Here is a 15,965-nt window from a genome sequence, read left to right as displayed (position 1 = left end):
AAATAAAATTCGACACGAATACGAACGGGAAATACGAAAATTACATTAAATTACATAATTTAAAAAAATTACATAATTTTAAAAAAAAAAACATAGTAAAAATAAAATTACATAATCCCCTCGGCTTTCACTCCTCCTCCTCGTCCTCGTCCCCGTCGCCCGTGCCGCTGCCACCTCCGACGTCCCCGCCCCCGATCTCGACGCCATCATCATCAATGGGTGGCATCCTAAATCGCGCCGACATCGGTCGACCATCTCCTTGCACAGCCTTCTCAAGACTGGATCGTGCGTGTTATACCACTTCAAAGTGATCTGCATCAGGGTCTTCGTTTGCTGCGCGCGGGCGAGGCTGTCGTCATCTTCTCCGGCGGGGACCTCCGATTCGACCTCGTAGGACCCGCTGCCGCTGCCGCTGCCGCTTCCCCTCGCCATCCGCTGCGCAGCCTGTTGCCCCATCGGGCGACGACGACGGCGAGTGTCTGTTCGTGGTAGCGGGGCCACTTCCTCGGCTTCGGGGAGCTCGTGCGAACCAGCACTGCTGCTGTACTCACCGGAAGAGTTGATCTTCGTCCGCTTCCAGCCCGATTCGACACCCACAGCAAACTTTTGCGAATCCTTGACCATGAGAAAGGCCTCCCACTGGTCAAACTCTTTGATCCCCAAGTCTTTGCTGGGGTCCTGGGCTAAGGATTGTCTCCGCACATCATCCTCAGACATGCCGCTGCTTACCATGCGCATGTTGTTTTGGTAGATTGCGGCAAAACGACTGAGCTTAGGCCTCAACCGGAGCCACTGTTTCCGGCATATCTCGGGGATGTGAGGCTTCGCCCCAGGCGGTTTGTTGGCGCAGTAGGCGGCACTGATGCGATGCCACATTCGGTCAACATACTGGTTCGCTCCGGTCTAGGGATCCTCTACAACACCGACCCATGCCTTCGCAAGCGCGGCATTTTTCCACACGGTCCAGATCGTCCTCCGCTCAGTCTCATCCACACCCTCCTCCCCTCCCATCCCCGTGTGTGAGGAAGAGCTCGGGACTTTGCCCTTGCCCCTACCCGCGCTCCTGGCCGTGGCCTTGCTTTTTCTCCTGCCCCTTACAGGCCCCGCCTCCTCCTGGGGAGTCTCACGGATCGGCGATAGCCCCAGATCCTCAAAAGAGAAAGTCTCGATGCCGGCGTACTGAGTCTCCGGAACAGAAGAAGGGGAGTCATCAGCCAACAAATCTATATATGGCCGATAGACAGATTCCCCAGGCGTCCTCGGGCTCCTGTGCTGCATCGACCCACTCACCGACATATTTGGCGGCGTACCGCCCATCCCCACTGCCCCGGGTACCATCCCTCCCACCCCCGCCATATTTGGCGGCATACCGCCCATCCCCGCTGCCCCTGGCATAGTCACACCCATCCCCGCCATATTTGGCGGCATACCGCCCATTCCCGCAGTCCCACCCATCCCCGACATATTTGCAGGCATACCCGCTGCCCCCGGCATCATCTGACCCATTTGACTCATCCAAGTGTACATATTGTAGAACATTTGGGGAGTCATCGTCGGCATACCGCCCATCCCCGCCATCTGGGGATTCATCCCCGCAAAATTTCCCTCCGCGCCGATGGGAATCGAGGGTGTGTTCCCTCCGCTCGGGGTGGGGGAGTTTCTGTTGTACTCCATTGTAGTAGAAATGAAATGTGTAGAGAGAGAGAAACTTGTTAACACAAGTGGGGTGAATGAAATGAATTTGGGGGAGCCCTATTTATAGAGTTTATTATTTATTAATTTAAAAAAATATATATATATATATATAAAATGTCGGACGTCCGAGTGGGACGGGCGACCTTCGCCACAGTGGCGCCCGTCCCACTCGCCCGTCGACGGGAGGGGCGAGCCCATCGCAGGGGCACTCGGGACGGGCGTGGGCGCCCTTCCCGCCCACTATGGCGCCCGTCGGGTCGCCCGTCCCCGACGGGCGAACGGGAAGGGCGCCGTAGGAGACCCCCTAAGCCTATATAGCGATCTAAGCTCACTCGAAAGTGATGCGAGGCATGAAGATTCATTTAATTTAACACCGGAAAACATCAAAATTGTTACACAAATATTCGTTTGAATTCCTTTGCTTCACTAGCTAAAAAATAGAGTAATTATCAACGCAAAAAAAGTAAAACCTGTGTGTATATCTAAAAATTATTACATATTCTGCACTAATGAATCTCTGATTATCTGCTACTCCAAAGAAAATGCATAACAAAATTTAAAAACTACACTTGAAAATATGGTAAAATTTCAATCTCTTTGCATCCCAATTTCCTCATCAAAATCAACGTCTGCTCCTCCTTCAACCGCCGCGCTCCACCGGAACGAAAACGCCCTTCTCGTATCCTCCATCGCGGCATCACCACCCTTATCTCTCATCCAAATCTTCGACAAAGAAAAACTATCTCTTCTACACAAGCTGCCGCCATCGCCATCGCCATTGCTACTGCCGCCGCTCTGAGCTCCAACAACCTTAAACGCTTTAAATTCGTTAAACTCATGACCCAAATTATTCCCATGACTCGAAATAGCAACTTTAAGCACCGAATCCTCTTTCATCACATAAGAAATCGACCCCATCGAGAAGCACCTCCTCGCCTCCGCCCCTCCCTCACCGCCGCCGCCGCCAACTCCCCAAAACTTCCCAAGCTTCACCGGCACAACTCTCTCCCCATCATCAACCTGTCTCTCCAAATCAATTTCCCCCAAATTCTCCGATTCAAGAACCCTAACCACAGGCGAGCAGCAGATGCCGAATTCCTGCTCCAAACTCGCCCTGCAAATAGGGCAGGTCGAGTGAGACAGCAGCCACGTGTCAACACAGTCCACGTGAAAAGCGTGGCTGCATTTCGGGAGCAGCCTCAGCGTGTCTTCCGCCTCGAATTCCGACAAGCAGACGGCGCAGTCAAACGGATCCCTCACGCCGATGATCGCGCTGTAGTTGAAAACGGGGAGAGTGTCGATGAAGGATTGGTCGAGGCCGGAGTCGTGGAGGTGGAAGAGCTGCTGGAGCTGGCCTTCCACCGCGGTAAAGCTCTCCGATTCGCCGGAGCTTCTCCGCAGCAGGAATCTCACGAGGAGGTGGAGCAATCCGGAGATGAAGAAGATCACTGCGATTACTATGATGGTTAGCAGAATTCCGGGGCTGATTCTGCTTTCTTTGATTCCAACACCCATTTTTTCATACTTTTCCTTGAATCTTCAAGATTTTAAATTGAAATTGCTTGTGGAATTGCAGAGGGAGATGAAGAAATTACAAATTGACTGCAATAAATGGTTACAGCTGGGCGCGATTATTAATGGGCCTAATTAGCCTAAAAATTGCAATCAGGAGTTAATGATGGTTATTTAAATATTCAGGAAATTAATTATTTTTTGTTGACTTTGGAAGAATCCAACTTCATCAGCGCCAATGTGCGATTAAGTTTCCTAATTCAAATAAAGCTAATCTCGAGCAGTTGGCGATTTGGATTTTCCAAAACTGCTACTTCACCTTACCTGTTTCGATTTGTAAATAATTGTACACACAAACACACATGCAATTGTTCTCAATTACTACTATGACAAGTTTTAGTTAACATCCTTAATTGGATCTGTCAGCAAACGTTTGAATTAGGACTACTAAGTCCACAATATAAAGAAATTTAATACTAGTAGTACTAATTTTTCAGTAGAGCTATGGAAGACAACTGTAGATAAATTCGTGAATATATTAACATTGACAATTTTAGGATCGACTAACATTGACCAATTTTATAGTAACGAATTTGGAATTATTATTATCTGCTATGAATATGAAATTCAACATAGTGATATTGTAAGATTTCAAATTACAATTTAATTTCAAATCTAAATATTTTTATAATATTAAATAATTGAATTGGATTTGAAATTTACAATTTAATTATATACCCTTAATTTCATGGTATAGAATGAAGCCTTATGATAATTTAATTTTCCTTCCCAGGTTCTCTTATAGTATATTGTTGTGATTATCGGAGCTCAGTTTGAGAAGTGTATATTGTTATGTTATATGGGTGACTCAAGCTCTATTTTGTGATGTAAGATCGATGCTTGTGTCGTTTTATCATTATTGGGTGATGTTTGTTTGTTAGTTTAATCGATACTAGTGATTCTTTTTAACGACTTTTGATACATTTTGGTTATATTGCTATTAGTATAATCACAGTTCGTGGTCGACTCTATTTGTGGTTTCCAGCTTCATTTTTTCAATCATCAAATAAACAATGCAAAAACTTATTAAAAATTAGTACAACTATATGAAAATATAAAATCATAAATAATTAGAGATATTATAAGAAAATATAAAATCATAAATGGTTAGAGATATTATAAGAAAATATAAAATCATAAAATTAGTACAACTATATGAAAATATATAATCATAAATCATAAATTTGTAGTAACTTATAAGGGCATCCGCATCGCTGCGCGATGGGGTCTCGATCTCGTCTCGACGAGACGAGACGGCATCGAGACAACGATGCGGGCTCCGTCTCGTCTCGACGAGACGAGCTGTCTCGACGCGTGACGCGTCCCGGCGAGGCCGGCCTCGAGCTCGCGAGACACGTGCCCGGCGCCACGTGGCGCGCGCGGGCGGCTGGCGTGAAGCCCACTCGCCGACCCGCGAGTGGGCGTCGGAATTATGACGTCATAATTCATATTTTTTTAAAAAAAATCAATTTTTCGAAAAAAAAAAATATTTTAAAAAAACGGTAATATGACCGTTCAACGGTCATATTTTAATTTTAATTTTTTTATTCTATATATACTCTTCTCCATTCTCCATTTTACACACAAACACACATCTATTCCCTCATCTCTCTTTCCTTCCTCTTCAATCACTTCTATAAAATCATTCCTTTATTTTTTTCTTCTCCCAAATTTAATACATTATGGATCCATTTGAGCAAATGCGTCGAATAATGGAAGAATCGCTAGAAAAAGATCGACGTAGGGAGGAGGAAGCCACCGCGCCTCCTCAAAGGCGACGCCGGACTTACATCCATCGTAACCGGGATGAAGCCGCCGCAAGATTGGAACGTGATTACTTCAGTTCGAACCCGGTATGGGGAGATATCTACTTATGTCGCTGTTTCCGTATGTCACGCGCGCTATTTTAGCATATCGCGAATACATTGGCGGGACGGGAAGAGTACTTCAGAGAAGGGTTCGCCGCTGTTGGCCGTCCTAGCCACACGACGCTCCAGAAATGAACTGCGGCGATCCGTCAGCCTGCTACTGGACAAACGGCGAATTCGTTCGATGAATACCTGCACGTCGGAGAATCCACTGGGAGACTTTGTTTGTTGAACTTCTGCAAAGGCGTCCGGGCTTCACCGACGAATTTCTGAAGAAGCCAACCACCGCAGATTGTCAGTTTCTGCTCCGACTTCACGAACAAGTGCACGGATTCCCCGGGATGCTCGGGAGTGTCGATTGCATGCATTGGCAATGGAAGAATTGCCCTGTGGCGTTGAGGGGGGCATACACGAGCGGCCACAAAGGCACCCACCCCACCGTTATACTCGAGGCCATCGCCGACTACCGGCTATGGATTTAACATGCGTATTTCGAGGTCCCCGGCTCGAACAACGACGTCAACGTGCTCAACAACTCCGACCTCTTCGCTGAAGTTTTGAATAGTAAAGCGCCGGCCATCAACTTCATTGCTAACAATCGCCAGTATAAAATGGGGTACTATCTTGCCGATGGCATCTATCCGAAGTGGCCAACCTTCGTGAAGACGTTCAACAGGCCTGCGGACGAAAAACAGTCTCTTTTTGCGCAGAAGCAAGAGTCTGCTCGCAAGGATGTGGAGAGAGCGTTCGAGGTTCTCCAAGCTCGATTCAACATTATCAAAGCCCCGGCTCGACAGTGGTTTATGGAGAATATGGTCGACATCATGTATACGTGCATAATCTTGCACAACATGATTGTTGCCGACAAAGGACATGAGGCGGGAAATTGGTTCGACCCTGAAATCCCGGGAAGCTCAACCGTAAGTAATCCGCCTCGAATGGGAGTGGTTCCGTCTTTGCAAGAGCGGTTGTCTATTCGGGCAAGGACACCTGATTCTACCGCCCACGCCCAACTCCAGGAGGATCTAATGGAGCACATTTGGGCAAAATTTGGCAACCGTTAGATGATCGTCACTAGAGAACTCCTTCTTCTGCTTCTTTGCCTCAATTTTTTTTATTTGAGTTTAAGTGTGCAATTTGTAATTTCTAGTTTTTTAATTATGCATTTTTTTATTTTTTTAGGTATTTAAATTGTAATTTTATTTTATTTAATGAATTGTGTTTTTTATTAATTGAATTTGTTGGAATTAAAAATAAAAAATGAAATTGAATGAATAGTTAAGAAATGGTTAAGAGATGATTAAGAGATGGATTGATGCAAGTGTTGTCTTTTAGTTAAGAGATGAGCTGAAAAGTACAGTAAAGCCCATGAATAGTTAAGAGATGAGACGATTAAGAGACGGATAAGAGACAGGGATGCGAATGGCCTAAGTCGTGATAGATACTGTAAAAATAATAGTGGTAAATAACTATCTTCTCTAAAAACTTTGCTCCATTTTATATATCCAAATAACTATCCTGATAATAATAAACACAACAAGAGAGTAAGTGATAAATATTCCTAAATAATTTCAACCATTCATTATTTATTAGGATGATGACACTCGAGAGTCGACACTGAACAATCATCTCTTTAATTAGATAATAGGAGTATAATAGAGATAATGCTTGATTATGAAAACTACATTTGAGGTTGACCAATTTTGTCACCAAAAGAAAAGAAGACGATTGGACGCAAATTGCTGCATTATTATTCAAACATACCAGTTCACACTTCTCAATCATGTCTTAATAATACATTTATTAAGGTTTTTAATTATTTAATGCGCACTTAGACTTGAAAAATCTTACTACTATTTGTGAAAATTGTGACCCATCTTTTTAACATTCAAGGCTTAAATACCCAAACCCATTACCAAATATAGTGCTCCGACCCGAACCCCCTCTGTTAAGGTCAAATATGTTCACTATGCCCATTTTTGTGATACAATATTTTGTTCAATACTACTCTTTTTGATACAAGTATGAAAGTATTTTAGTAGTTTTTTAAAAAAACTTAAACCCTTGAATACTATATTAACAACTCCTAATATACAATGAAAACAGGCATGAACTTTAAATTCATTATGAATGTGTCAGTTAGATATTTCAAATTCATTTCCAAGCATGAACTTTTAAACCCACAAGTTTTATATCATTATAACAAAATTTACAATTATCATAATATTTATCTATTATAATAATGTTTTGTTATTGCGACATATTTTCAGTTATTTACAAAAAATCTATATCATGCGCACTCATTAATATAGTTATATAAAATATTTAGAATTTTAGACGTAGATGAATTCCCGCGCATGAAATTCATAGTAATTAGAGTGAACTAAAAAAATAGTCCCTGGACTATGGGTTTATCTCGCCCATAGTCTCTGAACTTTAAAAATATCGTCAGTAGTCCCTGGACTAAGGGTTTATCTTGAAATTGGTCATTTTGGCTTTTTTTGGTATGAAAATACCCTTTGATATTATTTTGGGAGGGTTTGGACAATTTGGTCTTTTTACACTTTTAACATTTTAAATCTGATATTATTTCAGCTATGTACTAACTTTGATATTATTTCAAATTTATCATCCTTTTTCCCTTTTGTCATCCTTCACTTTGTTTCTTTATTTCAATATTAGATTTAATTTTACAAAATTTTAAATTTTAATTTTTAAATATCAATAAATTTTTTTAATTATAAAAATTATTAAATAGCAAAAATTAATAGTTATAATCAATATTTGATAGTATATAGTACTATGTAATCAATAAGGTATGACAACGCCTTAGTTTTAATCAATATTTAATACAGTAGCTTTAATAATAAATAGATTATATAAGACAATTTATTCTGAGATAAATATGCATCTAATGTAAGACTAATATAGTTTTCGTTTATTAATTTGAAAACAATCAAAATTTACTAGAAAATTTCAACAAAAATACTCATATATAAAATTTTTAGTAGGATCAAATTTTTAGTCAACTTCATAATATTTAATCACAAGCAATTATAACAACCGAACGGAGGCTAAATAGAATAACTCTTATTTTTCCATCATGATTAATATTATTTTTCTGTACTTCTTCAATTCAATTGAATATTATATTAAATAACAAAAATTAATAGTTTTAATCAATATTTATAGTGTCATTGAATTAATAGTTTTCATTAAAAAAATTTATTGATATTTAAAATCTAAATATTAAATTTAATTTTATAAAATTAAATCTAATATTGAAATAAAAAAAAAACAAATTCAGTGAAGGATAACAAAATGGAAGAAGAATGATAATTTTGAAATAATATCAAAGTTAGTACGTAACTAAGATAATATCATATTTAAAATGTAAAAGTGTAAAAAGACCAAATTGCCCAAACCCCCCAAAATAATATCAAAGGGTATTTTCGTACAAAAAAAAAGCCAAAAAGACCAATTTCGAGATAAACCCTTAATCCAGGGACTACTGGCGATATTTTTAAAGTCCAGGGACTATGGGCGAGATAAACACATAGTCCAGAGACCATTTTTGTAGTTCACTCTAGTAATTATTTTGATAGCTATATTAATTATTTTAATTTATCAGAGTAAAAAAAATAGTGATATTGTAGTATAGGTTATTGGGCTTAGTTATGATGAATAGGAAATGGGCTTAAAACCCCAGGCCTTTGGTTATCAGTTGATGCAGCTCCTTATAACGAGTTAGGGTTTCTGCAACTCCAGAAAACAACATCACTGCGCGGCTCTAGCTCACCGATTTTCTGCAGCCATGGTTCTCAAGTAAGTCGGAATCTCTTAGCATTGATTATTATATCTGACAAGTATGTATTGAACCTGTAGATATTTGTTACGCTTGGATTTTTCTGTTAGTTATGTTTCAGTATCAATTTGCGATGTAGATTTGAAGGTTCATGATTTAGGATCTGTGCGATTTATATTTTCATTTCCGTTGATTTCCTGTCTGTTCTAGATTTTATTCAAGAATTTTACTCGTATTAGGAAAAAGCCCCTTTTATCCCGGTCGATTTGTTTGTTCTATCCATCATTACGTTATTTCGATTTGATTAGCACTGTTAATACTCTAGGAGGCCGATTGCTGGCTTGGATTTTCTGTATTTGTTGTATTTTAGTCCCCATCTGTTCTAGAATATACCTCTGGTTTTAAAATGAGATTGAAAAATTTCACTCAATTGAGGAAGAAGAGGCTTTTCTATATGGATTTGATTATAACTTTGACTACACTGGACTTGTGTTTGGTTTTCCTATTTGATTTGTCATTTCTATGTATGTTTTTAATGTATTGCAAATATTGAATTTGCTATATGTTCATGTGGTATTTGTATTGTATTGATCAGGACTGAGCTTTGCCGTTTTAGTGGTGCCAAGATCTATCCCGGGAGAGGTATCAGGTTCATCCGCTCCGACTCCCAGGTGGGTTATCTGCATTGCCGGTTGTTGCTTTTTAATTCCTTGCTGATGACTTGTTAAACTAATGAGTTTGTTGGTGTTGTAGGTTTTTCTGTTCGTTAACTCTAAATGCAAGAGGTACTTCCACAACCGCCTGAGGCCTGCTAAGCTTACATGGACTGCTATGTACCGTAAGCAACACAAGAAGGTATGCGAATTACTTGATCACCCTCATTGGTTTTGTTATTCATCTGTCATTCAACACATTAGAGTTTTAAATGGTTCCATGATCGACACAGGACGCTGCTGCTGAAGCTGTCAAGAAGAGGCGTCGTGCCACCAAGAAGCCTTACTCAAGGTCCATTGTTGGTGCTACCTTAGAAGTCATTCAGAAGAAGCGTTCTGAGAAGCCAGAAGTTCGTGATGCTGCCCGTGAAGCTGCTCTACGGTATGTTACCTTAATTTGTAAATAAGGATAGTTTATAATATTACTGAGTAGGAGCAGGTTAGCCATTAAGATGGTTTGTAATTGAATGTTTTTTGTTATCAGTGAAATCAAGGAGAGGATTAAGAAAACCAAAGATGAGAAAAAGGCAAAGAAGTCTGAAATTTTGTCAAAGCAAAAGGCTTCGGGCAAGACCAACGTACCCAAGGGAGCAGCTCCCAAGGGTCCCAAGATCGGAGGTGGTGGCGGCAAACGTTGAAAAGCACTCCCTTGCTTCCATATATTCGATTGCTTTTGTTAGCTGATTTTTGTTTTAAGCTCAAATCATTTTATCTTGTACTAATGCTGTTTGACATTGTTTCAATTGTTTCAATTAGAAATAGAGTACCTTTTCCAAAGTTTGGTTAATCATCTTGTTTTGTTATGTTTATTTGTTTCAAAACCGACAACTCCTTACACTTAGTCTAGTCCAGTTGGTACTTTGAGGTAGACGCTATTTGGTTTTAAACACAACCCAATCGATATTGGGTTGTGATTTGATTTACAAAACTTTCCTGACAGCAAACAGTCGAATATAATTTATGATCGTTATTCTTTCCAATATATATTAATTTGGGTAGCTCGTATACTACTAGATTGTTATTTTCGGGCCAAACGTTGAAGATTTGAAATTATTGTATTCATTAAATTTTTAGTTAGAGAGTAGTACTACCTTCATATTGGTGTGATAGTGTGATGTTATTCTAGTAGTACTACCATTACAGACTCCCTCACTGCTCATTTCATTTATGTATTCATAATTTTCTGCATATTTTACTACACATGATGTCGGTATTTAGATTTTCTAAATCGGTGTAAAGCATGAAAAAAATATGGGCTCATGGTAAAACAAATCGTATAAGAGCATCCGCAATGGTCGGCTAGCGACCGGCTAGCCGATTCGTCGCGCTAGCCGATCGGTTAGCCGAACCATTGGAGTCGGCCAGCGCGAAATCGGCGAGCCGATCGGCGTGGGCTGGCCGATCGCTCGGCGCTGGCCGATGCGCTGGCCGCCATTGTGGCGGGCCGATCGGCCAGCGATCGGCCAGCGCCGAATTGTGTTTTTTTTTTCAATTCTTTAAAAACAAAAAAATTTTAATTCTTTTTTTTAATTTTTGAAAAACTATATAAACGCGATTTTCTCTATCTCTAAATTTATGTACAAGAGCAACATCTAGCGATGGACAACAACAACTAGCCCAATACAAAATTAAGACCTAAAACAGAAACATGTCATACCGTCAGCGAGACCCCCGTTCGGCTAGCGGCAAACTATAACAGATTCAAGGCGACTCGTGTGTGGAAGCCCGAATTTTTTTTTATTATGTTATTTTTATGATTTTTAGTTAATGTACTTTTTTTTTATTTAAATAAAATTAATGAATTTTCCCGTATATGTCTCGTAATTTTAATTCCGTATTTTAATCGTAATTTTAATTCCGTAAATGTAGTATATTTTGAATTATTTTTATTGCAGCTGGCCTATGGCTGGCCTAAATCTGATGTGACAGGTAGATTTTTTAGTGTTGCTGACGTGGCAAGGGAGAGAATGGCTGGCCTATTACTGGCCTAAGCACCATTGCGGATGCTCTAAGTTGTATGTTAAAATTTTTAATGCCCTATCTTGTATCGTGTGAAAATTTAAAATTACCTAGCTTTATAGGTTGTATCTTAGGTAAAATATGTTTCTTTCGTCAAATTGTTTAAAATACTCGTCCTCAATTGTTATTGCCAGACAAAATTTTGTACAATTTCTTCTAAGGAGTATATGTTTTATGCCTTTCCCATTTTCTCGCTTATACACCTCCATAGGTGCTTTCGTGATAACTTCTCACGAATATTTTGTTAGAGATATGGAAAAAATCTCGATCTATGTACAAGTAGTACTCTAACTATAACAATCGAAGAATAGAAAAAAAATAAATGGAATGAAAATAATACAACAAAGTAAGCCGAGTCGAGGAAATCCTTATTTTCGCATGAAAAATTAGATTATACTCTCGGATTGACGTATTGCCTCCGATGATAAAACGATTTTATTCTAGCATGTAGGATCAGCTCAATCCCACTAGACGCCAAAGAACTTGATGGAGTTCCAAGAATCAAGCAAACAATGCTCCTAAAATGCTAAGTGACATTGTGAACACGAGAGAGACATGTGAACACGAGAGCCAAGCTGTGTGTGTGTGTGTGAGAGAGAGAGAGAGAGAGAGAGAGAGAGAGAGAGAGAGAGAGAGAGAGAGAGAGAGAGAGAGAGAGAGAGAGAGAGAGAGAGAGAGAGAGAGAGAGAGAGAGAGAGAGAGAGAGAGAGAGAGAGAGAGAGAGAGAGAGAGAGAGAGAGAGAGAGAGAGAGAGAGCTTTTTTGGAATCTAGTTTTCTCTCTCAAAGCTCACGTATACATATAAGCCAATAACAATTACGAACAACCAAAAGGCCAAAGGTTCGACCCTGGCAGAACATGCCCTCAATCTCATCATCAGCATGCTTCATGAACTCGATGGTGGTTACAGCAACCGAAAGGACAATGAAATACGAAAGGGCAAATACCTCTTTTAGTCACACCCTTTCCACACATTTCTCTTAGATTTTCATGAATTTCTACATTTCATACAATAGTTGACATTCATATTAGTGGCAAGTACAGTAAGTCTTGTTGTATCCTTGCTCAAGAAATCTCATACACTCTAATTTTGAAATAGAACTTAATTAATTCTTTAAACTAACTATTGCTCTCTTTCCAAAGAGTTACTACATGATCTTTTCTTCGTCATAATCTATTCTAAAAAACAAGAAACTTGACATAGATAACATTATAATAAGATTTGTTGATGATGCAAGCAGGTCTCAGCAGCATTTGCAAGATGTCTCATTACATCAACCTGCACTTGCAAAGAAGCAATATAATCTAGGGTTTCTTTAATCAAAGAAGTCTCATCCAATTTCTTCCAACCAGAGCCAGGTATCAGCCTTTTAAGCACGCGCCTCCGATTCCAAACCACTCTCTTCGCAACCGCGGCGGCGCTGGAACTCACAGCTCCCCGCGCCGCCGCCTTGCGCCTCCTCCTCCTCCTCACGATCTTCTTCCTTCTCTCCGTCGACAGCTTCCTCCCCAGGATCTCCTCCGCCGCGATTCTGGCGGCGCCTGCGGCGGAGGTCGAGACGTCTGCCACGACGGCCCTGCTCCACTGTGTGGTGGAGCTTCGGGTGGCGGCTATCGCCACGTCAGCGGACAGCTTGATCGCCCTCTTCCTTTCCATGATCGTCATCTCCTTGTTGTAGGCGCTGTATATTTGCAGTCCCTTTTTCCATTTGGTGCAGAATTCTTGCCTCACCATTAATGATGATGATGATGATGACTTCTGCATTCTGCGTAGAAAAGATTGAATTTTTATTTATCTTCAAGAAAATGGGAGATTTGCTTAAAGGGTTTCAGGAAAATTTTGAATATTGGCCAAGGCTATTCACTTGCTCACATCAATATTGAATTTTTATTCGAGGAAATGGGAGATTTGCTTACAGGGTTTGAAGAAATAAAAAATACTCCTACTAAAAAAACCATGCATAAATCAAGATCAATTTTTGTTTCAAGAAAATTTAGTTTAACGCAACTAATGCTCTTCACTTCCTCGAATCAAGATTGGATTATAAAATGGGAGATTTGGTTAACGGGTTTCAAGAAAATAAAATGATAACATTTGTACATGATGATGGGAAAAAGTATGAATTAACCAACCTTGCCTTAGTTGAACTAGAAACCAGTGAAAGAGAGGAATGAGAAGGAGGAGAAGTTGCATGAAGCCTATTTATTTGAAGAAAGAAGAGGTGGTGGTGGTGGGGCAGAGAGAGAGACACAGCACATGCAAGCACATGGAAGTTGATGGCCCGCCTATCAAAAACCCTAAAAAGGAAATATATATTCAAATTATATTTGGGATTTATTATAGGACAGCGATTATTAATAAGTCTACTCATCCCATGATGCAATGTAAACCTAACAAATGTTTGTGATACGACTGGAATATATATAAAAGAGAACAAAATTTTGTAAGCTTATCAAAGCCGATCGTCATGACTGTATTTACAGCTTACCTATGAGATAGGGTAGATATTGATAGCGCCAATAACTACCAAAATGTCTCTAACAAATTATGGCAACATGCATGTCAATGAATAAGAATTTGGTGGAATATGCTTATGCTTTCTTTGGTTAGCTATTAACTCAAAACAAATGTGTTTGATTAGATTGAGTGCGTTTGTGGGTGGAATAATCGCAAGACGACTCCCACGAGTGGGCTTCACGCTGGATTCTAATTGGTCGAGGAGGGCGGGGGACGGAACGTTTGCAACACCTCGTGCACTTCCCTTCGGAATGGGTCGGAATTTGTGGATGCTCTAAAGAATAATAGTACTACTATAAATCTAGCTAGATAGAGTAATAGGAGCTGCAGAAACAGCAACAACAATATCAAGGGTTAAAGTTCAATAATGTTCAATATTTGAATTAAAAAGATTGATTAATTCATTAACTTCATGACACAAGTTTGAAAATATTTAAAGTCGTTAAAAAGTAGAGTTCCGTTGAAGTGACAGTGGACTGAAGAATGGATCATGAATATCTTGTGATTAATTTCAACGATCTAAGTGTAAGTATGTAACCCTCTTGACTCTTGTGATATGGTTATTATCCTCTCTTATTTTTAGTTAATCAATCTATTATCTATATATGTACGTGTATTAATAAATCACCATATATAATTAACAGTGGTCATTAGTAACGAATTAAATGAAACTTCGTACGGACGGGACGAAATCATGAAATTAGATATTGACGATGTACTAATCCAACCACTTTTTAGACTTTTATTACGTAGAATGAGTCAAATTAAGGATTGCCACAAAATAATTAATAATTTTACGTAAAATGGCAGAATACGTGAAACATGGGGAAGAACAGGAAGATGAAATAGCGGTCCCACTTATATAATTATATATAAGAGGAGAAAATAGTATATAAAATAAGGGCATTGATTTTGAGATGTAATCACATGCACATTTTGAAATTCTATTAGGCCTAGTGAGCTGTGATTGTCAAACTAATGTGTGTGTGGGTGTTTGCATGTGCGTTTAGAGAGTGTTGGAGATATATAGGAGCTCTTTATACTAGTGAAAATACCTTTGCGTTGAATTTAACTAAGACCGGATCTGAACGGTTAGATTTAGGTTCACTATCCACTAACACTATTTCATTAATTTTTTCTCTTTTTCTCTCATAGTATTTTACTAGTTTCGCATAAAAACTCATGTTGTCACAAAAGTCTCTATTTTCAAAAACGAATGAAGTATAATAATACTATAATTTATAACGCACGAACAAAGTCCTCGGTAATTTTCATTATCTTGTGACAAATTATTTTTGAAAAAAATGGTCAATCGGCCTGACAAATATGGAAAGGTTTGGTATATTTAACTTATTGTGCACAGACAAACATGTACTCCTTCCTTTCAATGATTCCTTCCTTTCCAACTTCTTTTTTGATAAAATTTACTGGTATTATTATTTTCAGTTTTATTTTGCACAATATCAACACCTCATGGCAAAATCATGGCATGGCTTTCCAAGAATATACAACTTCACGTGCATAGGCAATTACATAGTGAAAGTGAACTATTAAAAATCAATGATATTTGTGAAATTCAATTGAATAATGATGCTAACTCGAGATGACGGTTGCAGTTTCGAACGAAAACGGGTGATTTCGGTAGTATTGATTTAAACTGATATATAGACAATTTTGTTACTGATAATTGTGACGAAATGGTATTAAAGCATGTTAATGTTTAAAGATACATGTAGATTGAAATCTTGAATTGGTGAAATTATGAAATGTAACAGT

At 39.3% G+C, this 15,965-nt stretch overlaps 3 protein-coding genes across 3 annotated transcripts; 1 reads left to right on the top strand and 2 right to left on the bottom strand.

Annotated features, from left to right (window-relative positions):
• Positions 1-2,141: 2,141 nt before the first annotated feature.
• LOC125187472 (RING-H2 finger protein ATL13) lies at positions 2,142-3,332 on the bottom strand. Its single transcript, XM_048084069.2, has one exon. The coding sequence runs from the start codon at positions 3,208-3,210 to the stop codon at positions 2,284-2,286; it is 927 nt and encodes a 308-aa protein (XP_047940026.1). The 5' UTR covers positions 3,211-3,332; the 3' UTR covers positions 2,142-2,283.
• Positions 3,333-8,818: 5,486 nt separating this feature from the next.
• Positions 8,819-10,440, top strand: LOC125188487 (large ribosomal subunit protein eL24). The gene is made up of 5 exons (XM_048085347.2): positions 8,819-8,960; positions 9,536-9,611; positions 9,694-9,795; positions 9,887-10,035; positions 10,138-10,440. The coding sequence occupies exons 1-5, from the start codon at positions 8,950-8,952 to the stop codon at positions 10,289-10,291; spliced, it is 492 nt and encodes a 163-aa protein (XP_047941304.1). The 5' UTR covers positions 8,819-8,949; the 3' UTR covers positions 10,292-10,440.
• Positions 10,441-12,759: 2,319 nt separating this feature from the next.
• On the bottom strand, positions 12,760-13,953 carry LOC125188486 (transcription factor IBH1-like 1). The gene is made up of 2 exons (XM_048085346.2): positions 13,805-13,953; positions 12,760-13,437 (listed from the first exon to the last, which is right to left on the bottom strand). Exon 2 carries the CDS (start codon positions 13,434-13,436, stop codon positions 12,882-12,884), a length of 555 nt encoding a protein of 184 aa, XP_047941303.2. The 5' UTR covers position 13,437; positions 13,805-13,953; the 3' UTR covers positions 12,760-12,881.
• Between the last annotated feature and the right edge of the window lie 2,012 nt (positions 13,954-15,965).

This window comes from Salvia hispanica, chromosome 5, assembly GCF_029641045.1.
Source record: "Salvia hispanica isolate PSC_SH4W2 chromosome 5, Shi_PSC_v1, whole genome shotgun sequence".
In the NCBI taxonomy this organism is placed as follows: Eukaryota; Viridiplantae; Streptophyta; class Magnoliopsida; order Lamiales; family Lamiaceae; genus Salvia; species Salvia hispanica.
The sequence above is the reverse complement of the archived record's forward strand: the minus strand, read 5'-3'. Positions and strand labels throughout refer to the sequence as shown.